The 25,790-nt window shown below is 34.1% G+C and overlaps 3 protein-coding genes across 4 annotated transcripts; all 3 read right to left on the reverse strand.

Annotated features, from left to right (window-relative positions):
• Positions 1 to 749: 749 nt before the first annotated feature.
• On the reverse strand, positions 750 to 9,186 carry LOC139847167 (uncharacterized). 2 transcript variants are annotated; one of them, XM_071836785.1, is made up of 23 exons: positions 9,047 to 9,186; positions 8,828 to 8,933; positions 7,904 to 8,437; positions 7,584 to 7,804; positions 7,152 to 7,220; positions 6,916 to 7,050; positions 6,695 to 6,819; positions 6,236 to 6,532; positions 5,889 to 5,976; positions 5,706 to 5,811; positions 5,269 to 5,376; positions 5,028 to 5,191; positions 4,526 to 4,646; positions 4,201 to 4,425; positions 3,893 to 4,083; positions 3,546 to 3,713; positions 3,348 to 3,453; positions 2,618 to 2,755; positions 2,331 to 2,492; positions 1,803 to 2,009; positions 1,471 to 1,665; positions 1,265 to 1,336; positions 750 to 1,168 (listed from the first exon to the last, which is right to left on the reverse strand). In XM_071836785.1, exons 2-23 carry the CDS (start codon positions 8,873 to 8,875, stop codon positions 998 to 1,000), a joined length of 3,651 nt encoding a protein of 1,216 aa, XP_071692886.1. In that variant the 5' UTR covers positions 8,876 to 8,933; positions 9,047 to 9,186; the 3' UTR covers positions 750 to 997. The 2 variants fall into 2 exon arrangements, with proteins under 2 accessions (XP_071692886.1, XP_071692887.1); XM_071836786.1 differs by lacking the exon at positions 9,047 to 9,186 and having other exon boundaries at positions 8,828 to 9,020.
• Positions 9,187 to 13,417: 4,231 nt separating this feature from the next.
• On the reverse strand, positions 13,418 to 17,257 carry LOC139848172 (succinate dehydrogenase subunit 6, mitochondrial). The gene is made up of 3 exons (XM_071837903.1): positions 16,989 to 17,257; positions 14,940 to 15,042; positions 13,418 to 13,701 (listed from the first exon to the last, which is right to left on the reverse strand). The coding sequence occupies exons 1-3, from the start codon at positions 17,163 to 17,165 to the stop codon at positions 13,547 to 13,549; spliced, it is 435 nt and encodes a 144-aa protein (XP_071694004.1). The 5' UTR covers positions 17,166 to 17,257; the 3' UTR covers positions 13,418 to 13,546.
• Positions 17,258 to 20,974: 3,717 nt separating this feature from the next.
• On the reverse strand, positions 20,975 to 25,509 carry LOC139846875 (beta-adaptin-like protein A). Its single transcript, XM_071836421.1, has 11 exons — positions 25,376 to 25,509; positions 24,654 to 25,170; positions 24,408 to 24,532; positions 24,029 to 24,227; positions 23,610 to 23,838; positions 23,342 to 23,508; positions 23,027 to 23,236; positions 22,803 to 22,913; positions 22,544 to 22,720; positions 21,463 to 21,876; positions 20,975 to 21,381 (listed from the first exon to the last, which is right to left on the reverse strand). The coding sequence occupies exons 1-11, from the start codon at positions 25,420 to 25,422 to the stop codon at positions 21,091 to 21,093; spliced, it is 2,487 nt and encodes an 828-aa protein (XP_071692522.1). The 5' UTR covers positions 25,423 to 25,509; the 3' UTR covers positions 20,975 to 21,090.
• Positions 25,510 to 25,790: the final 281 nt, after the last annotated feature.

Raw genomic sequence — 25,790 nt, forward strand, 5'->3', positions numbered from 1 at the left:
TTGGAGACGTTGATTTGAGATCGAGAAAGAAGGTAAATGAGGCGTCCACTTCATGTTCTTATAAGTTTAAAGATCACATTGAAATTGAAGACTTGGATTATGGAAACACAATTCAAAACTTGTTTATGGGAGTTAAAGAAGTCAAGAAGGGCGTTTCAATGGATGCAGTTAAAAAAGGCGGTTCGTTGGCAAATGGGAAACGAAAAATGTTCAAGGAGAGTTTCTGGCTTTCGATGAAATGATGACGAGTATGGTTGAGGAGAGCGAACCGGTTATGCTACTCTTATTAATCCTTGTTAGATTCTTGGTGCGCCGTTTAAAAATAAGAATCAACAAACGAGGAAGAAAAAAATTAGTTTATTGCAGAGATAAAAGAATTTGGCTTATTTATTAAAGATATTTGCTCGGAATTCTCGATTTCGTGTTTCATAATGTCTATTTTCTTGTTAGTTTGTTGAGAGTGTTGGGTTCTTTCTGATTATTTCTTATCCCAACTTGTATCGATTTTTGTTTCAGTATAGTCAAAGACTCGAGACTCGGTAAACATAGTTTGTATGCTTGCCGCTCTTTAGGTCCGAGTCTCATCGAGTTCCCTATGTATCTTATGTTGAAGACATTTTCTATTCGAAAACATTTTCCGTACGTGTATCCATCCGGTAGTGTTTATTCTTTCTATGTCATTGTAGCCTCCAAACAGTAATGTTGTCTAATACTGACAAGTTGGATAATTGCATTGCTATAGTAACTAGTAACTATGATATATAATATTCACTATTAACTAAAACATCAAGAAACAGATATCTAACATGATTAGTCGATCAAAAGATATAAGTAAAAACCATGCTAGGGAAAAACCGACAAAACTTGAGCTTGGAGATCAACCAACAGGAGTCGAGTCTAACACCATCCATGAGCGACGCAGCCATATTCCTGTATGTTATGTTAGGTGTTTTGTTGTTGTTGTATGTGCATCTACAATACTTCTAATTCTGATATTCTAATAGTAGAAACTACTACTCCTACTAGTGTTGTTGTAACTACTACCAGCAGCATCCTTGCACAGCATTGATCGCACTTCAACCATGGATCTTGGTGGTTCGACATCCTTTTCTTGGAGTGTGTTTCCAACCAATTGTTGCATCTGTGACGCAAATGTATCATCCAACATCTGCAAATTTGTGGGTCTTAATTAGTTAGTTTGATGACTCAATTAGTTAGATTAGTAGTAAGTAATAATGTGTAGATAACACAGCCAGGAACTTACAGAAACAGCAACTCTTGAAGCTTTGTACCACGAACGGTTCTCTTTCCTGTTCTCAAGAAACTTCAAAACATCCTGAAGCAAGAAAACAAACAAACAAACATCTAAGCTTCCAAGTACACCGATAAAAAGGAGGTTGCATTTATTATTACTCTTTACATTCTTGTTCTGTTTATATTTATTTAGCAGAATGTTTAAGATAAACTCACTTGCCCCATTCTGTCCCAGTATCCTCTGCATATTGCAATAAAAACACGGGTCTCAAATATGGTGTGGAGATGATTTATTGTATTTATCAGCTGTTCTATTAACGGTTGCATTCTGCATCGGATCTCTGATTCCGCAACACTTTCCTTTGAATCTTGAAGGATCTTTTTCAGTTTCGTACCATTATGTAATCTTGTCTGCAAAAAAAAAAATTAAAAAAGACAATCAGATGCGCTATAAACTGGTCAGATTTGACTTGGTGTTTTACTGTTATACTAGGAAAAAAAAGAAGAAACGAAGCAAGTAATGATGAGTATAATAATTGGGGTCTCACATTCTCGAAAAGCTTGTCAACGAGCGCTTGAATATAAATTCTGAATTTGGATCTAAGCATCACAGTGACTTCGCTTAAACGTTCTCCAGCTGCAACATTATTCCCGCCGTCAGGGATGCAACATGAACCCCGTGATTTGAGTTGGACCTCAATCTTTGGCCGTAAAATATCAAGCATTCTCTTCATGGAGTTCAACAAAATGCCAAGCTAAATGGACCCAAAATAATAATTAGATTATTAAAATTATGAAATAACTTGATACAAGGACAAACTAATTCCATCTATACGAAAAAGGGCTCATTGCTAAAGGTCAAACAGAAAAAAAGTTGAAGACTTTAATGATTTTAAGAATCTGATTTTAAGGATCTACTTAAATAGCTTTAATATAAAAACTTGGATGATAAATTCTATAATTTCTTGAGCAAATGGATGATTCATTATAAACAAAAGGTGTTGGCAGGTCAACCCTACCCGTGTTGACCCCATTTTGCGATCCAAACAGATCTACTATTACAAAACAGGACATACCTCGGGAGGCACCACATATGGATTAGTGGTTCGTTTGGCTAGCTTTTGAACGTACTTGAGCCCAAACTTCTTGGGTGCCAAATTCTGTTTCAATGGTGCTACTACATCCGCATATTGTTTGTCTAGGGCTTCAATTACCGCCTTTTCAACGTCAGCAACCGCCTATACATACAATTCAAGCAACATACAAACCAAGTTACAAAATACAAATCAGAACATCCCCTTTAGCAATTCTATTGTAAAAAAGAGATACGGGCAACATCGTATTAAAATAAATAAAGACATACATTTTCCAAAGCGAATGTATATTCAGGCCATCGGCATATAATGACCTCATAATCATTCAAAGTCTGTTTGATTTGATCATACATCTCATCCACAAATGGAGTAGTCGAATGTTGTGTCCTCACTCCACACCATTTTACCTACAAATTCATCAATTTGCAATTTAAACCTTATAATAGCCATATATCTAAAGTATACATATAAAGATATATATTTTCAATTATTTTAACTAAAACACATTATTGGAATACATAATAGATCTCAAACAACAAGAAGGAAGTAATACATGATCATTTTCCCTCTTTACCAACATAGCAAAATGAAAACGCAATGACTCAAAGCTACAATGAAGAACAATTCAATCTCTAGCACATAAATACGCAAATTACTATTAACAATCTTATACATCACAACGGATATTTGTTTTACCACCAACCACCTAAAAGGGACTATGATTGTGTTTTTGATAAACTTCACATAAAAATTTGCGCTTTTGAGTGGATCAATAAATATATCAAGAAAACATGTTATAAATATTATTCAATGTTGTATTAAACTCGTAAATAGACACTTGACACAAAATGGTGTGTAAGTGAGATAGTAAATATAGGAGAGTCAATTAATTTAAGACAAGAAAAAATAATAAAAAAATATAAAGAGATATCTCATATATAGCATGTAACAAAAACAATATAAGATTATATACGAAGCAGGATTTAAGTTGGTACGTACCTTGTCCACCTTACACGTCTCAAGAAGAGAGAGGCGCTTATCTTGAATCCAGATCATGATATACAAATGAAACATTTCTTTTGCGTCAACCCCATTTTTTACATGACTGAAACAAAGGCTCGCATTAGTAATGTGTATAAATTAGTCAAACAACTAATTAGCAAGAACAAAATTTGGTTGAATATTATTATTAAGTACTTGATATTCCAGGTGGCAAGATCCTTTTGGAAGTCTGCAGTTGCAATCACAAGATCAGTAACATGAGGACAAGGAGCCGTTGGTGGGCAGGCAACAAGAAACGCTCGTAATCTGCTCGAAAGTTCCACACTATATATTGCTGCTGAAAGATTCGGAAGATCGATAAAACTGCAAAACCCGGGGGACGCAAATTACTTTTATTGCTAAATCCTTCAAAATTAACTTTGTGTTAACAGATATTGTGCCTGCTAATCATCAATATTTGAACTAAGCATCCTCATTTTAAGGAGACTGAACAAATATGTGTAAACACCCCCATTTTCTAATCCGTATAAATACATACATACCTAGGGAGTATATTGGAATTGTGAATCTCAATGTCTGTAAAAATCTCGTTTCTTATGTTTACGCAAAGTGATCTCATTTTCTGATAGGCCGTAGAAACGGCAACATGATCCATCAAAATGCCTTCACCATTCCCACTAACATACTCGTCAGTTTCAGTCAAGTGTCTTCTCGATCTTTTTTTGACGGCAGCCTAATCATCACAACAATTGGTTTCTAGTTACGATAAAAGGATTAATAGGTAACAATGTCTTTTGAATAATAATTGTTATAAACATAGAAGATAGTTAATGTATGTGAAATTGTAAACCTGAAAGTAGCTATATAGCTTATTCTGGGCTTCAGGAGATAAGATATCGTGAGTGAGCTTATAAAGTTTAACCGCATGCTCCAAAACAGGTGGCACCAAACCAGTTGCAGGCCTAAAAACATCCATGATGCCCGATGCTGATTGCTCATCCAATGACTTGTAGTTCTCAAAAACAAGACCAACAACCTCTTCGACTTGCTCCTCAATGTCTCCCAATATTCTATTCTGTTAAAATTCATTAAAACAATAATACTCCGTATCACACAATAATAAGTACACAAATTATTGCTTTATAATACAAAAGGTTAACTAATTGGGGTCAAACCTCTTGATGGCTAAGGGTGGTCTTGGTGTTTCCCTTCATCATAATCGGTAATAACAACTCATAAACCAGTGACAGACAGTCAGCTGTCGGGGTCGCAACATCCATTACATACGATAGGTACCTGCAAACATTTTTATACAAGATTAAAGATTAGAGTTGACCCGGACTAGAACAGAAAAATAAAATGGTAATAACCAAAACCAACTTGAAACGGGTTGATACTGGCTCACTTTGTCTTTAGAACCAACTAGGTCCTACCCTACCAGATTCTGAACTAAATAGAAATTCAGGTTTCCTAAATTTGAAATGGAAAAAACATTCAACTTTGGAAAGAAAATGATAGGTGACAATTTCAACCCATTTAATTATGCATGAGTAGATATGGAGTCTAACGAGTCACCCAAGATTTTGGTCAAACTAACACTACCCTTTTTAGCCCAAACTTATTTTGACCCTCCTACTTTGCACCTTTTTGAAAATATAAGCGATGGAAGCATCCAACCTTAGCTTAGTGTAAGCATCAGAGACTCCGTAATACGATGCAAATTCAACGAGCAACCATTTCCATGGACCATTCAACAGCAACTTTCTTTGTTGGAAGTTTTGGACTTTCATGGCAACCTCCAAAACAATGTCATAAGCCACCGTCTCAGCAACTGAACCACACTGTTAAACATCTTTTGAGTCAATTTATCAAGATTTTATGGTACATACTTAGATTCAAGAATTTCAACACTACTAACCTTGAGGTTATCGTCTAAACTTGTTGTATAGCTTACATATAGTTGAATTTTGCCAACAAGCTCATGCTGCGGTTCTTGGTATATAGACCACCATCGTAGTTTCTCGTTCTACAAGAGATAAGTGTCTTATATAATATAAGAACTTGTGCAAAGTGTAATACACAACTTTCCTTTGTATTTGAATATTGGTCATTGGCTACATAAGTTGTTAAGGACTAATGGGTTGAAGGATGCACGGATCTTCTATTTTAACACATACAACCTCCTAAACAATTTTCTGTTGACATTCCAATTATTATGTACGGAAAAACAATGGTTGGGGGTCAACCAATCATTACCCATTTAACGTCTTACCAATCCACTCAACATGTGATCTTAAATATTAAACTTTTTGTAATCTTGACCCACTAATAATAGTACGAAAAATTGACTGTTACCGGATCTTCAGAAATATTAGCCACTTGGACCAGAACCCGGCCATAATGGTTCCCATTTGCGTCATGCACTTCTACAATCAAGTCATCCCCAAGGCTATCCGGCAAACTGTAATAACATCATTGGTCAGAAACGCCAATTTCCACACAACAAATCAACGAATAACAGATTTATTAGAAACATACAAAATATGAGTTTCGCTTGAACCAGGTTGCATTCGGATAGAATCCCCTTCAGCCGAGCTTTTGAGTCTTAGCAAACACGAATACGCTTCTGTTGAAATGCAACATGAGAGGTTGATATTAGATTGAATAACAAGTATAGTGGGGTGTTTGAACTTACTTATTAAATTATTTGACATAGTCATGTAACTCTTGTTTGAATGAAAATTAGATGAAACCCCTATTACACAAGACGTGTCTCATTATCGCGTCTAAATTACCTTATTTGTTATTAACTTTAGTAAATAACTCATGGCATGACGATTACAAATGTCAAAATAATCCAAATTCAAATGCCACCAAAGTCTAACCTTGTGTAACCTCATTAGCAGACGAAGTGCTCCGTAAGCTCGAGACACCGGTTTTAAGAAGGCCCGAAACTTGTTTGATGTATTGTGTGCTTGCTTGCATATAGGCCAGGCTCTGGTTAGAAAACGAACCGTTGACGGGAACACGAGGCGTAAAAGGAATTCTTCTAACTGCTTGCCACCCGGATGAGAGTTTGGATTGTGCAGTCGACAAGTGTCGTTTAACAGTATCCAATTTTACTTTCGATGACGAAAAGTTGCATCCTGTAGGTGGGTCCAAGGCCATTCTCACCTTACGAACTGCAATCATAAACAACAGTACCCACGATTATTCAAAATTATTTCTATCATGCAATGAGTAAAGGTGGAAATCTAAACCCAATGCTAATGATTGAAAAGGAAGTTAATTATAATTCTGTGTGCAGGGTAATAATCTGCTATGTGTTGACTACAAGTCTATACCTTGTACTTTCATCTTTCCAACCATTTTCTTCGGTTTGGATGCACTTCCTTTGTTACCACCAGCTGCTTCAGAAGACCTTTTTAAATATAATTCTTCCTCGGATTGCAATAACACTTGTTGCAAACTATACCAAATATTAGAAACAAATGCATACGTATAGATTAAGCTTAAGAGTTAAAAGGTCCACTCATCAAAATAATAAGAAATAAAAAAAACTCACTCGAACGTTTGGCGTAACAAGGCACATTCATTCTCAAGGAACGTCGGGGCCTCCATGCAACCCTTGGCCCAAGCATGAAGGCAAAGGCGTACACATGCATCGTACGCAATCACAGAATGCCAAGGCCCAAGGGAACTACATTAAAAACAGAGCACTGTTTTAGCTATAAGGTATATCGTATAAGTTTATAGAACATAAATTAAGTGACCTTTAGATTTTATTTATTTTTAACCTACCTTGCATGAAATGTGGGAAGACGGGCATGAAACGGTCCAGAAGACGGCACACTTTCGGCACAAACACTCCTAGAAAACAATGTATAAGTTACGAATACAAGCCATGCAGTAATAAAAATTAATCTTTATGCTAACATAACCTTGACTCGGGGCATGTACAGCAAATCATCAATTAATACAGATGAAAAGTTACAAACATCATTATAATAATTCTTAAAGGTGGTAAATTTGACTGATCTATTTATGATTGGTTGATTTAGTATGTTTTAACACTATCGGGTCAAGGAAGAAAAAACCCACAGTGCAATTCTAATGCATAAAACCTCGCAAATCATATTATCCTGTTACTTAAAATATTTGAAAAAGTTTAAGTTGATAAACACTAACATAATTAAAAGATGAACTATTCTTTAAATATTTATGGCAACGAACCTATTAGACGGTTTTGAAGTCTCATGTTTATGATTGTCCTTCGAATCTACACTAGTAGCCATCTTCTTGATAGTAGACTTCACTGCAACATCTGGTAAATCAGTTGTTAGTGACGTATGATTTGTTTTGAAGGATTGGGTGGGCTCTTCTTGCTTCACATCTCGAATCGAGCCCGCAAATGGAGGTGCACTAGGAATCTTTTCATCAAAGTTCGTATGATCCTGCAATGGATGATTTTTATAAGTAAACTATGATATGTAAATATGATACATTCATGTAAAACCAAGATGACAGTCAATGAGTCAAAGTAAGACTTGTACCTTTTTTAAAGTATATCCGTTGACCCTTGACGACACTTGTGCAGTCGAAAACTGTGAGCTACCTCTTGAATCATCTGACTCATCATCTTCTTCTGTACAAGTGCCATCTCTAACACGGGTTTTATTGCTTCCGCTCATATTCGATCTATCAAACACATTCTCCCTTCCGCTCACTCCAGTTGTTTCAATCGAGCTTACATCACTAGAGTACACATGATACTGTGGACGCATACGCGCAGGATCATAGTATCTGTTATTATTACTACTAGCCGGAAGTCTATCGTCTTGAGGGGAGGAATCCGGTGAATATCGTCCACCGTACACCTCTCCTTCTGAATCGGTTGACATGTCATTTTCAGAAGCTGAAGGTAATACTTGAGATATTGGAACAACTCCAGGTAGATGTCCACTTCTGAATTTTGAGGTTGGAGGTAATCCGAATCCTCGACCTCCATTTCGTGCAGAAATAGGATTGATTCGAGTCTGTTCATTCACCACAAAGTTTGGAACTTGCTTCTTGGGATTATTTGACCCCTAATTATCAATCAATTTTTACATTATTCATTGAGATTTATAAACAAACCTATAAGCTATATAATGCTGAAAATATGGATATGAAGAAAACAAGATTATGACAAATCTCTAATTCTCAATACTTATTTTCTAAAAAACAAGTATGCCAAAGTGAAAGTGATTACGCTAATAAAAAAAATTGATTTTTTATTATGAAAATACACATACATAGACAATTGAGAATAAAGAAGTGCAATTTAAAATTAAAAGATAAAATGAAAGTAAATTGATTTAAAAGAATTAACTTAATAGCTAAGATAAAAAAAAAAAAATGCAAGTAGATTGATTATATAATGACGAGGAAAAGAAACAATTATAGCAAGTTGGGGATATTAATTGAAAGTTGCTAACCTCTTTAACCCATCTAAGTGCATTGGTATCTAACCCTTCTGTAAACATAATTATTGTCCTTTTAAGGTCTTCTTCTTCTTTGCAAATCACATTCAGCAACCAAGAACTGCAAAGGGGGGTAATTATTACTAAGAACGTATAAAATTAGAAACCCAAATAAAAAGACATGAACTTTATTAAGTAAAATGAGTGAACTGAGAGTGGTTCAGGTTAACATACTGAAACAGATCAAGTTATGGCGGTTTCTCATTGAAGGGGGGGTTTTTTTGCTATTAAAATTGATGAAGTGTTGCCGCAGATGAAGGAAGGGAATGTGAAAAAAAAGAGAAAATCTTTGATGGAGAATTGGAGAGGGATGGGATCTTGATCAAAAATAAATTTGTTATTAAATGGAATTGTTTCATGTATTTATATTATCCTCTCTCTCCAACTTTTTACTGCAGTTATTTTCATTATTTTCATTTTTCAAACAGCTCAGCTAGGTCATCATTGATCAAATTGAGTGATCAATAAAAAAAAAAGAAGCTAGGTCATCATTGATCAAATTGAGTGATGGATTCTAATTTATTTATTTATTTATTATTATAATATTTATTATTATAATATTTATTATTATTATTATTATTATTATTATTATTATTATTATTATTATTATTATTATTATTATTATTATTATTATTATTATTATTATTATTATTTCAGCGTAAATACTCATAGTTTGTAAATTGATAAATTAACATTTTTATCTTTGACATTTCTTTCACTTTTTAATTCAGAAATAAAACTTTAATTGGAAACATTAAAGTAAAAGTAAACTTATCAAATTTTATTTTTATATCTTGAATAATAATACATAATACATACAATTAAAAGGAAAAATGAACTAATAAATTGAAATAGAGATAGTAATATGTATCTACAATTTTTCATTTTCAAATTTATATGTATTTTTATTTTTACTCGGCTCTTCTTAAGTTCTTCTTACTTTGGCTTGATTTAACAATTAATTGTAAAAGAATATTATGAGAAAAATATTTAATTCGGGGATGTTTTCTTTATTATTATTTTCATTTTTGTATAGGTTGGATTTTGATATCACAAAACATTAAAAAATTTATGCGAATTGTAGATAGCAGTTTTGATACATGTATTAACTGTAAAGATACGATATTTATTTCATTGAAAAATATAAAAAAAAATATTGTGTGCGATTATATTTTTGGCATGATATCATTACAATTGTTTGACACGCCTAAAGTACATTCTATAGAAATCCTTAAGCACATTTATCAAATGTCAATTACTATGTAACAACACAGTTCTAGTTTTTTTAATGTTAAGATTTCTTTAGAACGACTTACACACGAATACTAATTTATTTACGAGTATGTTCACGAAATAGCTCTAACCTCCAACCTCTTTGATTTAAAGACTTATCGAATACCACTAATTATAGGTTCTTTGGTTTCTGTTAGTTAATACTCTCTCCGTCACAAATTAATTGTCCAGTACTTTTTTACGAGATGTCTCAAATTAATTGTCTATATTAAAATATAAAAAATAAATTTAATGAAATTTACAATATTGTCGTTAATGAATTAATTAAATTAAAAAGTGAGAGAATTTTCTAATTAATTAGCTCAGAGTAAAACTAAAAAATTAGAAAAAATTACATAAAATAGCACAACGCGATAATTTATTTCTTAAATTGTGTATTTTTTTTATGGAGACAATTAATCTGTGACGAAGAAGTATTAAATAATAATAATAATAATAATAATAATAATAATAATAATAATAATAATAATAAATAAATAAATAAATAAATAAATAAATAAATAAATAATATAATTTAAAGAGCAGGATGTAAACTGTTAGTAAATAAAATAAAGTTAGCTTCGTGAGAAAGAAAATAGTACTCCACAGAGGCGTGTATGTGTGATCGAGAGAGATTAAATTGGGGATGTGGACAAAATGGCCCTCATACTAACACGCGCAAGGAGACGATTTTTAAGCTTTTTAATTTAAAAATATTTACACTTCTATACCAGTTATTAGTAATACTAATAGTATACCGTATAACTCCGTATATTAAATATTAATTTAATCAATATTATAGTGGATTAGAATAATTAGTACCGTATAACTCCGTATATTTACACTTCTATTCTATACCAGTTATTATTATTAGTACCGTATAACTCCGTATAACTTATTATCAACTATTAATGAATTAAATAATAATCAATTGAGAATATTATTTGAAAATACATCGAACTTTCACCAAATTCCTATTGTATGTATCCAACTTTCAGATCTCCTATTGTATGCATTCAGATATTTAAATTGTCCTATTGTATGCATTATGTAACTTGTACACCAGGTATCCGGTTAATATGTATAGAAAGTTCATGGTTGATCCCTCGACTTAACGTCCATTAAATTTTTCTGGTTATATTTTAACTTTCACCTTTACATTAACAATTAACAAAGAATAACAAAAGCTAATTTCTTCATCTTCTTCATCATAACAAATTTAATATCCTAAATCAACCCAAATAAAATATAAAATCAAATTTTATACTTGCAAACCATATCTTTCTCACATTCAAATCAAAACCTAAAATTCAAATACATACATACATAAACCATAACACATATTCAATTCGAAAATCCGTGTTAATAAAATACAGATTGCAAACCAAAAAACATTAGGTGGGTTTAATACAAAACATTTAGATCTAAAGCAGTGAAAGCTTCGATCAGATTGCAAAACTAAGTCAATTTAGAATTGAATTAAATTAAAGTCTTTACAATTTGTTTAATACCTTCATTTCAAGCCTTCAATAGCTGGGTTTAATGCAAATCAAGTCACAATATATAAGTCGTTCATATACAAATCGTTTGAACAAAACTCAAATCGAAAGAAGCTTAAAGAAAGAAATAGTGATTCCGACGAGTTTGATGACGGAGTTGCAGTTGGAAGCGCCGGTGAGAGATGGAATTGGTTGCAGGCAGTGGCTGTTTTACAGAATAAATCAAAGGTAACTGGATCTGAGGTGTGGATATGAGTTTATACAATCGTTTTTAACAAGCAAGTTGATGGTTGTGGATGTAATCGACATCGGATTTGGAATATAAATGTTGTACAGAATGTGAATGGAATAGGTTTTGAAAGTGGTGGTGTGAATCTGGGTTTGAATCTGGGATTTAAAGAATGGTGATGAAGATCATCAAACCAATCTTCAATTTGATTCATTATCTTCTGAACGTTCACATAGTCTTCAGATCTGGTGGGAATAATTTTGGGAAGAATGGAGCGCAAACATGCGAGAAGATGAAGATGAAAGTTAAGTTTATAATTTGAGAATGTAAGATAAAAGAGAAAAAATAGATATTATGGACCAACGCTGTAATTTTTTTTTAGAAAAAACAAATGATGCAATATATGACAAACATGATGGACCAATGATGTAATATTAAAATTGAGGTGACCTGTAAGTTACATATTATAACAGGTTAAATACATACAATAGAACACTTTAAATAGTTAAATGCATACAATAGAATATTTGAAAGTTGAATACATACAATAGGAATTTGGCGAAAGTTCAATGCATTTCGAAGTAATATTCCCTAATCAATTTAAAGGAACGTAATAGTGGAGAAGCATGGACTCCTTACTGCCGACTCATGTTTCCCGTGGTATTAAAAATGAAAATCATAATAATAATAATATTCATAATTAATCATAATTATAATTATTACTCGTATTAAGTAAAAAAAAAAAAAACACATGGAACCCACCGTCATGGTGCCCTTGTGCCAAACGTAACAATAGTTGCATGTTAATAAGAGCACTGGGAGTGGTGACTGAGGTCACTTGGCATGTCAGGCGTGACTTGCTGAGTCAGAAAAAGTGGGGAGTGGTGACCTATGTCAGTTAGTGTGTTAGTTAGTGTGTTAAAATAATATTTTATTATATTTAAAAATTTATCCATTTAGAAAAAAAAAGCAAAAATAAAAAAGGGGGGTAATTGTGCGTCGCATGGGAGACTGACAAAGGGGCGACGGACCAAACTGAAGCAACAGGGGAGTGGGGCGACGAGCCCGACGTGGAGGTGACATGCCTCCACTCCCACTGCTCTAATCTGTCAACATTAAAACCTGTCACCAGCACGAAAACATGAATCGTGATGTAGCTAGCTATGGTAATTGTCTTCAAATAATCTCTTGAAGCTTATAGTATAAATTTGTCTGCGTTCCCATCTTCATGTACACTTACAATACAATATACAGTATACTAGTATAAAATACAGTCGAGTCAACCAAAGTATTGTACCAATTCATACGTACCTTAATAATAATAATACCTATGGTAGTATATTTTTTGATCAAGGTGACCATTCTTGATTTTGAGTTGAATTCTAGACAAGATCATGGTCATGTTTACACTCCTGGTTTTAACTTTTCATCCACATAATCATGTTCTTTAAATCATTATTTAACACACGCACAACTTATTTATAAATGCATCATCTAGGTGGGACTTCCACCATGCAGACGACTATCTATTGAAATAAGATGGGTCCAAAACCCATTCTTCAAATTTCAAAAAACAACGCAAATTTAAATACTGTTATTTATTTATTTCAGGTACAAAAACCACCGAGTGAGTCCCTGCATGAACTTTTTGATGAAGATGGAGGAGGGAGTGTTCTAATATCGGCCTTCAGATTTCTTCTGCCACCATTCCATGTACTTGGCCTGGGCAGCCATGGTGTCCAACTTGTATAGTTGAAGTGAATGATTTGCAATTTCTTGCCCAAAACTCATCCCAAACACTGCTCCGGCTCCTAACGCCAATGCAGCACCTGCAAATTGTACACGCTCTCTTTATAACCAATTATCAATTATGATTTGGGGGTGGTTGGTTGTTTGTCTTTTATTAAAGTGATTATATGAACTTGATAATCATAATCAGTTAATCAAGATGTGATAATAATAAAAATACCATAAAAAATGGTATTTGAAACCGTTTCTGTTACTGTACTTATAGCTGTAAAAAATTAGATGTTTCAAGACTGACAAATCAGATTGTTTGGTGAACTAGCAGAATAAGGACAAATGTGTAATTGTAATTAACCTTTAGAGTGCAGCTGGTACCAACAGATTTAACAAAACTGATAATTTTTCATCACTAAAAATCCAAAAGCAATATCTATTTAACAAAACCATCATGGTGGCCCCCCCAAAAAAAAACGACATGACCTCACTTTTTAGAAAGATCCAATTGCTAGTAACCTACGAATGATGAGTAAACATAAATGAGAACATCTATATAGCTATGTAACCTAATCTCAGCCAATTGCTAGAGACGAACAATAGTAATTAGTGACTGATAAACTGCTCCAATTACTATACCTAATTTGCTGTTACAGACAGGCCATTTTCACAAAATTTAGAATTAGGCAAAAGGGAAAAAATAAATAAAAGAAAAGGTGGCTGTACCTAGCAATGTTATCGATTTTGCGAATGTAAGATGTTTTATAAATTTTCGCAATTGTGCTTTGTCCAACGAATCGGATTAAATGGGTCTAAAGTAATATTGGAAAATGGACTGTCTATGACAGAAAATAGGTCACAGGAAGGAAAAAAAAGGCTTATTTGCCACTAATTAGAATACACGAATACGATTTCAAATAATAACTCATACATTTAATTTTTTGAATAAAATCATTTAAGATATTTCACGGATTACTTAATACACGTGTGAGCAACTTTGAATCTGTTTGACACATCTAACTATTCAATTCTTGTAGAAAACTCATACTTATATTACCCATTTGACTCTAAAGAAACCCGGTTATCTCATTTAAACTCATAAGTAAAAGGGTTAAAATTTCCAACTCTAGTCTAGGAAATAATCACTTTACTGATCTCAGACTCACAAATAAGATAAATGAAAGTTCTCAGATATCAAACTGAAGCAATTTGCATGCAACTAGCCCAAGAAGTTCTGTAAATCTAGTAAACTTGATAGTCCGAAAATGGTTCTCGAAAAAGACCATCGAGCACTAAAAGCACAAAAGAAAAAACAGAGTATGCTTACCATGAGGACTCTTCGAATATTTCCACGCAAAACTAGCAGTCGATACAGCTCCAACTACACCTCCAAGAGCCAAAAACTTCACAGCATTACGGGTTGTCTTCAGCTGTAAATACAACAGCCATTTCATATTTCTTGGAATATGATAATAATAGACACATAAAAGTACATTATACATTCAACTATAAATTATCAGATAACAATTTAGTATCCAATGGTAGAATCAAAAGATCTAGCTAAAACGGAACACATTAAATGTATCAAAAGGGTCCAAAGTTGTCCACCACGTACTTTCAATGCATACAAGCTCCAAAATCGTTTACTGATATTAACAGATTAAAACTGAACTAGCACATTTCCCATGATCATATATTACACATAAACGATTAATTTAAATTGCACGAAAAAGTGTTTTTATCCACTCGGACTGGCATGCATTTAAGAACTACCGTGTTTAGCCCATTACCTACTGCACTAAATAGAACAGAAATGCACTTGTGGAATGTAGTATGGTGAGCCAACATTAGTAAGATATACTTTGTTGCACATGCAAATTGCATGTCAAAAAATCATGTTATTGTGCATGATATTGATTCATCATTAATATACACAAGTACAAGGGTATGCTGCATCTGCTAGTAGTAAACAAAAGAAGAGTTTTTTTTCACACGAAATAATTACACAGAGAAACAAATACTACCAGTGTATGCTCATATTAAACACTATGTTTCACAAACCATTTTAAACTTCCTTACAAAGATAACCAAGAGACGGATCCTAACAAATTCAACACAAAGCATCTCCCTTACGTGAAGCCCACTTCAACATAACACAATAAACTTAAAAGTCATGATACAGGTTGTGGTGCCAGTAAAACGTGAGCATTAGTATCAGTAACGTTGTCATATAGAAAGAGAAGACAATGAACTTTGTTGTGTTCCTTTTCTATAAAGTCAAAACAGTAAATGAGTAGTTACTACTTGGTCGTTACTGACTAATGAAACTAAAGTCTTACAGATAGCCTCGGAGATGACTGAATTGTAATAAACCATGAGGTTATTATCTAATCTTGTCATAAATTTTTTAGTGTGGTGAATTGTACGGAGTAATAGATAGCTACGCACTTAGCTACGCACTTTCACTTTACACTAATTCAGTCACTAGACTTCAAACAAACCTGACTAGAAAGTAGAAACCGTCCAACTTTCTGAGATGGCTATAAAAAGGTTAAGAAAACAATCCAGTTTTAAAATAACATGATAAAACCACTAAGCCACATCAGCATTTTTTTAATAGTTCTTTAGTCAAAACACCATGCCATGAAACAGTACAACCGTGGTCAGCATACAGAAAACCACTGCGGTCGTCAATAACCACAACATGAGTTTAATGGCACAATTCAGCTTTATACGATTTATAAGCTCAAGGGGCTGTTCCGGTTAGCTTATTGCTAGGGCTTAATAATTTTATAATAACCTTAATAATATGTTTGTGTAAACTTATTGTGATGGACTTTATAAGCTTTTTTGTGAAGGAACAAGCTAATAAGGTTGAGCACCATTTTTAGACTTACTGCGCTTATAAACTTAAACCATAAGCTATGCGAAAAAGCTAACCCAAACACCGGCCCCAATATAACAACCTCAAAATAATAGTCATGTTGAAGTTGCTGAAAATGATTACATTCCACATCAATTTGCCATGAAAATTAACCTAATTAGCTTATACATGCACAAAAAAAAAAAAAAAATTTGTTCCCTGATTTATAGAATATTGAAACCTTCAGAGCAATAAAACGCTGGGAAATTATAACAAATAAAAAAACCCTAATAAGAGCAAAAATAACTCAAAGGAACAACTGCAAAACGAATCGAATAATAAAACGGGCAATCATAGTGGCATGTACGGATGTTCGCATGCAACAATTAAATTATAGTTTAACCTAATCAATTAGTCAATCAATAATTAGGAAACCGTAAGCATGTGATCAATTAACATTAATATGTATAATCAAACAATAAGAAATAAAATATAAGAGAGAATGTAACATACAACAGGTCCGTGAACTGGATCGGAAGCGATAAATTCCTGGACGTCGGCGTCAGACCACGACGGAAGAGGTGTATCACGGCGGATATAAGGGCGATAGCTATCTAAGATTCTGAATCTTTCGCTCACAAAACCTTTGAATCCTTGCCATACCGATTGCTCACCTTCTGCTGTCGCCATTTTTTTTTTCTCGATCTGTTTCTTTCACAGACTCAAATCGTTACGATGCTATTTTCTTTATCTTACGCAATTTTAAATTGATTTATTGAAATTGATTGATGATAATTGATTAAATTATATATTTATATTGATAAAATATATTTAATCGGGGTCATAATTATTTTGTGTACATATTTAACTATATTTTCAGTTTTAACAACAAAGTATCACTGATAAGCAAGGTTGCAAAATTCGTTATTCAGGAACTAATCGGTCGGGATTTTAAATGATTAATCGGATTATACTTTATAAATTTAAATATTAAATTTTAAAAATTATATGTGTAAATATAGAAAAAAACCATAAATATAAAAATAAACTTTCATAATTGTCTAAAATTATTAATTTTGCTCAGAAAACATAAAGTTGTAGTTTAAATTCATGTTAAAATATTAATCATTTGTTACTTTAACTGACTTTGATTACCATATTCGATTTTGACCCATCAATTGGCGTTGACTGTTTAATTAAACAGATTTTTAGAAATCGGAACAGATTGTTCTTAAAAATGATTAATCGGCGAGTAATCGGGTTTTTTGCAACACTGCTGATAAGTTCCCCAAATTATGGTAAAAACACTTTAACCCGACGAAGAAATCCAAAATTCAATATTTCGGATCGTGTTTGGGTACGAATCCGCGGGTCTAAACCTGTATACCTGAAAAATGTCTTAAATTTAGTGACGATTCCAGGAATAAAAACACCTTAACTCAGCGAAGAAATCCAAAATTCGATTCGTAATCGTTATTAATGATTACGAATCGACCAAACACTCCTACAATAAAATGTAATTCGTTGCAAGCGGAGTTTCGCTTTCCCGACCAACTCATGCCATTTTTTCGGTTTAAGAAAACACGTAAAATTTCGAGTTTCCGTCAATGTATAAGAAGTCAGCGCTCTCAAAGTCAACATGTTCCCTTAAAAAATCTTCCAAACTAGATAAATCCCAACCGGTAAATATCAAGACGGTCAAACGTTTTTTTACGATCATAGTAAAATTTTCGGTCGTGACTGAGTCCCCCAACGTGGTAAAACTTTGAGATTAATAATGCATGTATTAGCCATGAAGAATTTATGTGAAGTTTAGAAATTGAAATAGTAAGATTATTGTATAAAAATGAGTTTGAAAGTGAAATAATGTTTGGGCAAAAATGAGTGTAATGGCGGTGTTGTATTTATAGTGGGGTGAAAATGAGTGTTTAATAAGAAAAAAAATTCAAAAAAAGTTACAAAATGGCAGAGAGCCGTTTGGGTAAAATTAAGTGTTTTTTTTATAAAACTAAAGGTAAAAAAAACACGCAAGCCTCATTAACTTACGCCAAGGACCGTTGCAATCTTATCTGTTGATGGTGTCGCTCTCTACCCGCACCACCAAGCGGCGCCACTCACATCCCCTCACTCACCATAGATAGGGATCGGCCTAATCAAATTTGTATACTGCTCAAATGAAAACTAATATTACAAGTTTCTTAAATACTATAAAGTAAATAAGACAACACTACACTATACCCAGCCACTCCTAATTAAACGTGTAGCACACACCCACTACAACTCCAACTCCAACTCCAACATTCACCAATAAAAGTCTGTTAAGTTGGAATATCGATTCAACCTTGCTAAAACAATATTATTATTATTATTATTTTATCATCCTATATACTAAATGTCACACCGAATTTCGTTGTTTTAGTTGTTTCGGATTGTCGTTTTGAGTTTGCGTTCATACTATGACTGGTCCTCCGACTTTGGCTCAATTTACACAACGGCCCTTCAAGTTTACATTTTTTCAGGGGTAAAAAGCGTAAATATATAATTTTATTAAAATAAAGAAAGTAACTCCACCCGAATTTTTGACGGGCGCTATCTTCTCGCTCGGTGCGAGTTAAATTTTTCCGTTACCGCCGTTCAACTCGAAATAATTTTACGAACACAACGCAACTAGCCACGCGAGAAATGGACTGTTTTTAAAAACGCTAAATAATTTCGGACAATTTTTTATACATATACATACACATATAATAAATATCTCAAACTAACCACCTCATATCGATAGTTCCGGTCCCTTTGTTACTAGATTTTCCCATCATTAAAAACGCGTTGTGCATTATGTATACTAGGTAGTAACCAAGTGTTTCCAGAAATACCCGTGGCAACGCGTTTTAAATTTATATAAATAAATAACGCTACGTGTAACACGAATATGCAACCTGAAAGGCCCCGTCGCCTCGCGCGGGGCGATATTTTTCTAGTTAAATACTATATATGATTGAGAGTATTTTGATATTATTGTTTATTATTTACATTTATATAATAGATGTTTATAATATATTTAAGCATTTCGGGTGAAATCGAGTTCATCCATGAATTACAAATTATCATTCGATATAATAAACATTGATATCCATATCATATCGAATATTCATCCATTTAGATCATCTATATCTGCTTTAAGCATATCAGATCGGAATATCCATCGGATCAATCGGAATATCCATCGGATTAGATGTTAATTTCCATCCTTACTCCCAAGTCCCAACCACCACTCTCCTCCACCACCACCACCCCACAACCATATTTCCACATCTTAACCTACTCCTCACACCAACAATGATCGTGATAATTCTGACTTCCGCATCACCCCACTCCCGCCATTGTCCCAAAACTTATCACGATTTCAATACAAGCTTCATCGAAGGATCATTTCAACGATCTTCAATTACGATCTTCAATTACGCATAATCGAATTGAACCAACTGTTCCCATGAACGTATGCCAAGTCCAAAATATTTTTTGAAAGCAAATGACGAGGTCACAAACACTTTCGAATTGTCTGCTATGTTAATCGACAAGGAAAAAATTTCAATTGACAAACTATTACCTGGTTAAGAAGCATAGATTTGCAGACTGCTTCTTGCAGCATGTGGGACTCATTTGGGTCCAAAATATTTGGGTTCATTTGGGTACAATGTAAGACAAGGAAAAAATTTCAATTGACAAACTATTACCTGGTTAAGAAGCATAGATTTGCAGACTGCTTCTTGCAGCATGTGGGACTCATTTGGGTCCAAAATATTTGGGTTCATTTGGGTACAATGTAAAAATATCGAAGGCTTTACAGGAGTTACCCATGGTCCAACACTAAACGGTGACCATTTTCTGAGGGTGCAACCCATGTCGGAGAGAAAAGGTTTGTTCTCCAAATTTGTGTGGATTTATATTAAAGGGCTACCGTTCGAATGTGCTATGTCTGATTGTATTGGGGCAGTCGCTAAGATGTATGTCGACCTGTTATACATCGACGAAAGATCTAACGAAAAAAAACAATCTTGCTCGTCATAAGCTTTTATTGAAAGCAATGAGCCCAGGCTCATCCAGGGATATCAAACTCTAAATTTCTAAAATATGAAACCTTGCAAACTCTGGATGGAAGAAGTTAAAGACATCCCTGATGCTGATAACAATATATCTCAAAAAATGATATTAGCTTATAATAACGGCCTTACTAACACCATAGTTGTTAAAGACCTCACCGATCAGCTGGAGTAACACTGGCTAATTTACAGAAAATATTCGGAAAATAATGGAAAAGAAAAGATGTATTGGGAGGAACAAAGGTTTTTGGACTTTATCAAAAATACACTTGGCAGTCACGATTATTCGGTGAACTTGACGTGAAGATTAACTCCGACCCATTATGTGGGCATCTCATCCGTCCATTTTGTCACCCCTAGGTCGATGTTGTGCTAATTATCCACCCAAAGTTTATTAGATAAACAACAAGTGAAAGTACTTATTAATTTATTTACTCCAAAACATACAATAAAATACACAAATATAAAATTTTTCTCATAATGTCTTTAAACAGACAGAAATTAAAATTACAAAACTAGGGCATACCAAATTTAGACAAAGCTGATTGGAACAAGGCTGAGAAGTCCTGGGATGCACTCTGATCATCAGCTTTTACCTTAATCTGTGCTTTACACGTGGACGAGTTAATTATACACTCTACTAAGAAGTTTGATGGCTCGTCTGATTTCTGTGCAAAAAAGAAGAACTTGAAGTTGGGGGCTTGTCCCCCTGAAGCGATACAGTTGATGTAATGAACTTGCATGTGGCGTACAAGTGCTTGAGGAGTCGTCATTGCAGCCACACCTTGCGGACTTACAGACCCTTCCTGCAACAACAATGGCAACTCCTAAATTAGTAACTGATCCATCGTGGTTACTCTTAATGGGTGAGAATTCTTATTAAAAACCTGTGATGATGAAACTGGAAGTTGGCGCCATTTCTGCTGAAAAGAGCTCGGATCAAGCACTGCTTTAGCATTTAGCTTTAATGAAGGGGAGGATGGAGCAGGAACAGGTGTAATAGACAATCCTAGACCAAATAGATCATCAATGGTAGTAGTAGTAGTAGAGTTTGGTTGTTGAGAATTGGATACATCAGTTTGATCTAACGATACAAGTGCTCCATGAGAATTATCAAATGCAGAATTGTTATTATTGCTATCTTCTTTCTCACTGGTACCCAAAAGTAAATCCTTGTCATTAGCCTCAATACTTTGGGCAATAACATCAGCAGCAGGTTCTGCACCTAGAGACAAATTTCCAAGCTCTTCTGAAAAGGCAAATGGTCCTTGATGTTCCTTATCCGTAAACATGTAGCAAGGCTGCCACCACACCCAGTTTATGAAGGTAAACATTAGTTTTGGTGTAATGCTACATGTACCAATTGGTTTGCATGTTTACATAAATACCCAGAAAGATGTAGATCGTGCAAATGTGTACACCACATAAAACAACTAAAAGAGAAGTTACAAACGAATGCACAGAGCTACTACTATTGTTGTAGTATAAAATTACATTTTGTAAAAAAGCTAAACCTGAAAGCATCTAACTTTCTTTCTCATTTTCATACATCAAGTCAACAGATTAGTGCTAAGATTAACAGCAACTTAACGTTCTATTCCACGAACTTATTATCAGAACAACTATCTTAAGCTTTTTCATAAAATCTAACCTTTTGAATTATAACCACTGCCGTCACCTCACCACTACGGCACTACCGTCAACTCTCACACTACGATCCCGTCATTCACACAGGTACAATGCTAATTAAATGAAAGGGCAATTAGGCTTATGGAGATGCTAATCGAATTAATTTATTTAATAAAGTCCTTTGATGATAGTATTACTATTGTTAGTGCCTGATGATAACATAGGACTCCTACGATAAAAATGTAGGAAGAAACCAGGACACGTAAAGCCTTCCGAAACTGTATAAAGCTACTATGCAGCCTTCAAGTGAACGACAAAACGTAGAGCATAATAAGGTACCTTTTGGTATAGAACAGACAGGCTGTTAAACTCATCAAATATGCGATCTTTAATCTCGTTGCTTTGAGTATCCGCAAAAACTGAAACAGCTTGCTTCGGAGGATTTACCACACTATTTGCAACTGATACATTATGCTGCAAAAGTCTGTAGTAAAATAATGCTCTATCATGAACATCCTGCATACAAAAATTAAAAATAAAATACTAAGTATATAATTTCCAAGTTTTCTACAGTCATAAGATAGCAAAATATTTCAACCTGATGCATATCAGCAAGACCGGCAGCTAGTGCAGAGCCTAAGGCCTTTTGAGTCTCTGGTGGTCTTCGAAAAAAACATTTCATCACTGCTGTAAGAAGATGCAAACGTACCTGCACAGTTTAACCATGATATATTGCTCGAGTCTTCATCCATTAGGGAGGTGTAAAACATTATTATTATTACTAATAAAATAGAAATTGATAAAGTAAAAAGGAAATGATACCTCGGGAGAAGTCTCATCTTCCCATTCATCAATGAGACCCTCCAAAGCATAAGGAGCATCCATCATGTCTTGAGCATACTCACCTAACATCCATATAAGAGCCGCCTTGGCTTTTGGTTCTTGGACATTATTGCTGCTTATGTTCCCAATAACAGCAATGCAACCATGACTCCATTGTGGGTATTTTCGCAGAAGATCTTTTACAAGAACCTAAGTGAATTACATAATATAATTAGCAAATAGCCACCTACCATTATTATGTACGTGATGCATGCACGATTCAATAAAGTATGCAATTTCAAGTCTTCAAACTACCAGTGTCTCTGCAGTAACATAGTCTTTCTCCATCTCCAAAAACTGAAGCAGCCTATCGACAATGGCATTTACGTCATATTGCTGAAGTGCAATTTTCCCAACAGCTCTGATAGATTCCCTTGCAATGGGAATATCAACATTTGCAGCATACTCGCACAATTCAGTCACTAAAAAAGATAAATTCAAAAAACTTGTTAATGAATCATATATGAAGAACTAAAAAGAATAAAATTTGAAATAAACGCTGAAAAGTGTAGTTAAGCCTTGCCTATTTCGTACGTGTTGCTCTCGTTTGCCACAGCGGTCAACATTTCAAGCTTCAATTTCTTAACATAGAACGGTTCATTATATTGACAATAGAAGTGCTTGTAATCTGAAGCAAACAACATTGGTGCACGCATCACCAATAGATGCAAGTGACTGAGAACCGCATATGATTGCTCAGGACTCCCAGAGCTTACAAGAGTAAGGAGAGGGGCTTTTATGCGCTCATAAACCTAAAAATCATTCATTGAGATAAAATGTTCAATTACAGACCTTTGCCAATGTTGTAGAGTAGCAGGGTTAAAACAATAAGCAAACTCGATTCTAAAGTCCAAGGTATTAGACTATTAGCTGGTTACAGCTGCATTAAATATATAAAGAAAGAATTCTGGAAAGGAAATGTTATATGAATTGTAAAGGCACCTGCTGATGTACATCTGTCATAGACAGTGTCAGTTGTAGAAATAACTTTATGGTTGCTAAAACAACTGCACCATTTGCATGCTGAAGCCTGTCTTCTAAAAGATTCATAATATCGAATATCTCGTTGCTATCAGGTGGTGCATATTTAGAAACCAAATCAAGAACTGTACACTGAGCCCATTCACTGAATTCCTTGATCCTGCAAACAAACAATTATATACAGGCATTAGTAAAGGAATCCAGATACAATATTAGTTTCTATGTGTAAATTATTCTTTGTTTATATCCAGCCCAAGTCTAAAAGAAACTAAATTTGCAAGTTTAAAAGAATCGTATACATGTATCATGCAAATAAACATATAAATAAAGATTTGTATACCTATTTAACAAGTAATATATGATGGGTTTGCTAATTAAAGCCTCTCTCTCCCTTGCAGCTGCTTCCGACGAACTTGCTTCCAAGCCCCATATTTCTTGCAGAGCAGATAAACAATTTGCAACCACCTGCCATTATTTTACAATTTTTTGTTGAAACGGTCATCAAATCTACTATATCCAACACGCTATATAATGCTAAATTATACTGAAACAAGTTCCTAGGGTCAAGTAATACACATCATCTCACCTGAGCATCAGGATCATTAAGCATGAGATGTTTGAGAAGCGGTGGGAAATCAGCATCAAGACAAGTAGAAGCAGATATATGATACAACTTAAGTACACCTACAGCTGCAACCATCCTAACATAACTATTCCCATCTTTCAAACCAAGACCCAACGGTCCCACCAAATACTCAACAAGATTCGGAACACGAAGCGAACACAAACTTCTCAACGCCAGCCCTCTAATCATGGGATCCTCATCCTTACAATCTCTTTGAAGAAAATTAATCGTAAGCAACGCAAGATCGGGATTATACTTTGCATAATTACCAACATACAAGTAGCACATTTTCTTTAACACGATATCAGATGTAGCTGAACACATCACCATTTCACTAAAAACAGAAGATACATCTATACCAACTGTCATGTATGATATCACCTTTTTGAATAGATCTCGTTTCGAGTCATCGGTTCCTGGTGCCCTACTTCCAGCCAGCTGTCTAAGCTGCATCTTTAAATCAGATACCTCTCCTTTACTGTTACAAAATCAGAATTGAAATTACAATTACGATCATGCTTATCAGCATTATTATTATTATTATGATCTATACTATATGTGAATTACAATATCCAATTTGCAAGAATTTGTTAATGTATTAGGATTTCGAGGAATTAGGGTTTCAGGTGTGCGCATATAAATAATTGAACTGAAAAGGGAGAATTAAAGAGATGAAAATGTACCCGGAAGGTTGAGAAGGGGAAGGAGATCGCTGCTGGGTTGGAGCCATTGTTGTTCGGATCGATCTGAATTCTTACGATGATGATGTCAGCGGAAACGATGATCTGGTGCGGATAGGAAGACTTTTAGGACTAACATCATATAATACTGTATTTATTTATTTAATCCCATATCCCAATTTAACTGGTAGTTACCTTGGATCAAATTTAACCGTAGATGCGACCACAAAGACAAATAACGTATTGATGATGTGGCAAGGTCAAAAAATAAAGTTTTTTAATGGGTGCGTTAGATTTGAATGTTAAATTTGTAGTGAGTTATGTGGTAAAATATTATTGGTGTTCAGTATAAAATATATTAATTAAACATATATATAAATTAGTGCTAAATTCTGATTGGCTCGACGGGATTTGACCC

The sequence above is a fragment of the Rutidosis leptorrhynchoides genome, chromosome 5, assembly GCF_046630445.1.
Source record: "Rutidosis leptorrhynchoides isolate AG116_Rl617_1_P2 chromosome 5, CSIRO_AGI_Rlap_v1, whole genome shotgun sequence".
Taxonomy (NCBI): domain Eukaryota; kingdom Viridiplantae; phylum Streptophyta; class Magnoliopsida; order Asterales; family Asteraceae; genus Rutidosis; species Rutidosis leptorrhynchoides.

Excerpts from the sequence above, each read along its gene's own strand:
- LOC139847167 (XM_071836785.1), bottom strand. The coding sequence starts at position 8,875 with ATGTTTACAGAAGGGTTAGATACCAATGCACTTAGATGGGTTAAAGAG. Across the intron at positions 7,805-7,903 it reads ACGGATATACTTTAAAAAAG|GATCATACGAACTTTGATGA; the intron begins GTACAAGTCTTA and ends CATCCATTGCAG. Across the intron at positions 4,426-4,525 it reads CCACCCTTAGCCATCAAGAG|AATAGAATATTGGGAGACAT; the intron begins GTTTGACCCCAA and ends GAATTTTAACAG.
- LOC139848172 (XM_071837903.1), bottom strand. The coding sequence starts at position 17,165 with ATGGCGACAGCAGAAGGTGAGCAATCGGTATGGCAAGGATTCAAAGGT. Across the intron at positions 15,043-16,988 it reads ATCCAGTTCACGGACCTGTT|CTGAAGACAACCCGTAATGC; the intron begins GTATGTTACATT and ends TTGTATTTACAG. Across the intron at positions 13,702-14,939 it reads ATATTCGAAGAGTCCTCATG|GTGCTGCATTGGCGTTAGGA; the intron begins GTAAGCATACTC and ends TACAATTTGCAG.
- LOC139846875 (XM_071836421.1), bottom strand. The coding sequence starts at position 25,422 with ATGGCTCCAACCCAGCAGCGATCTCCTTCCCCTTCTCAACCTTCCGG. Across the intron at positions 23,509-23,609 it reads GAGCAACACGTACGAAATAG|TGACTGAATTGTGCGAGTAT; the intron begins GCAAGGCTTAAC and ends TATCTTTTTTAG. Across the intron at positions 22,914-23,026 it reads AAGATGAGACTTCTCCCGAG|GTACGTTTGCATCTTCTTAC; the intron begins GTATCATTTCCT and ends TAAACTGTGCAG.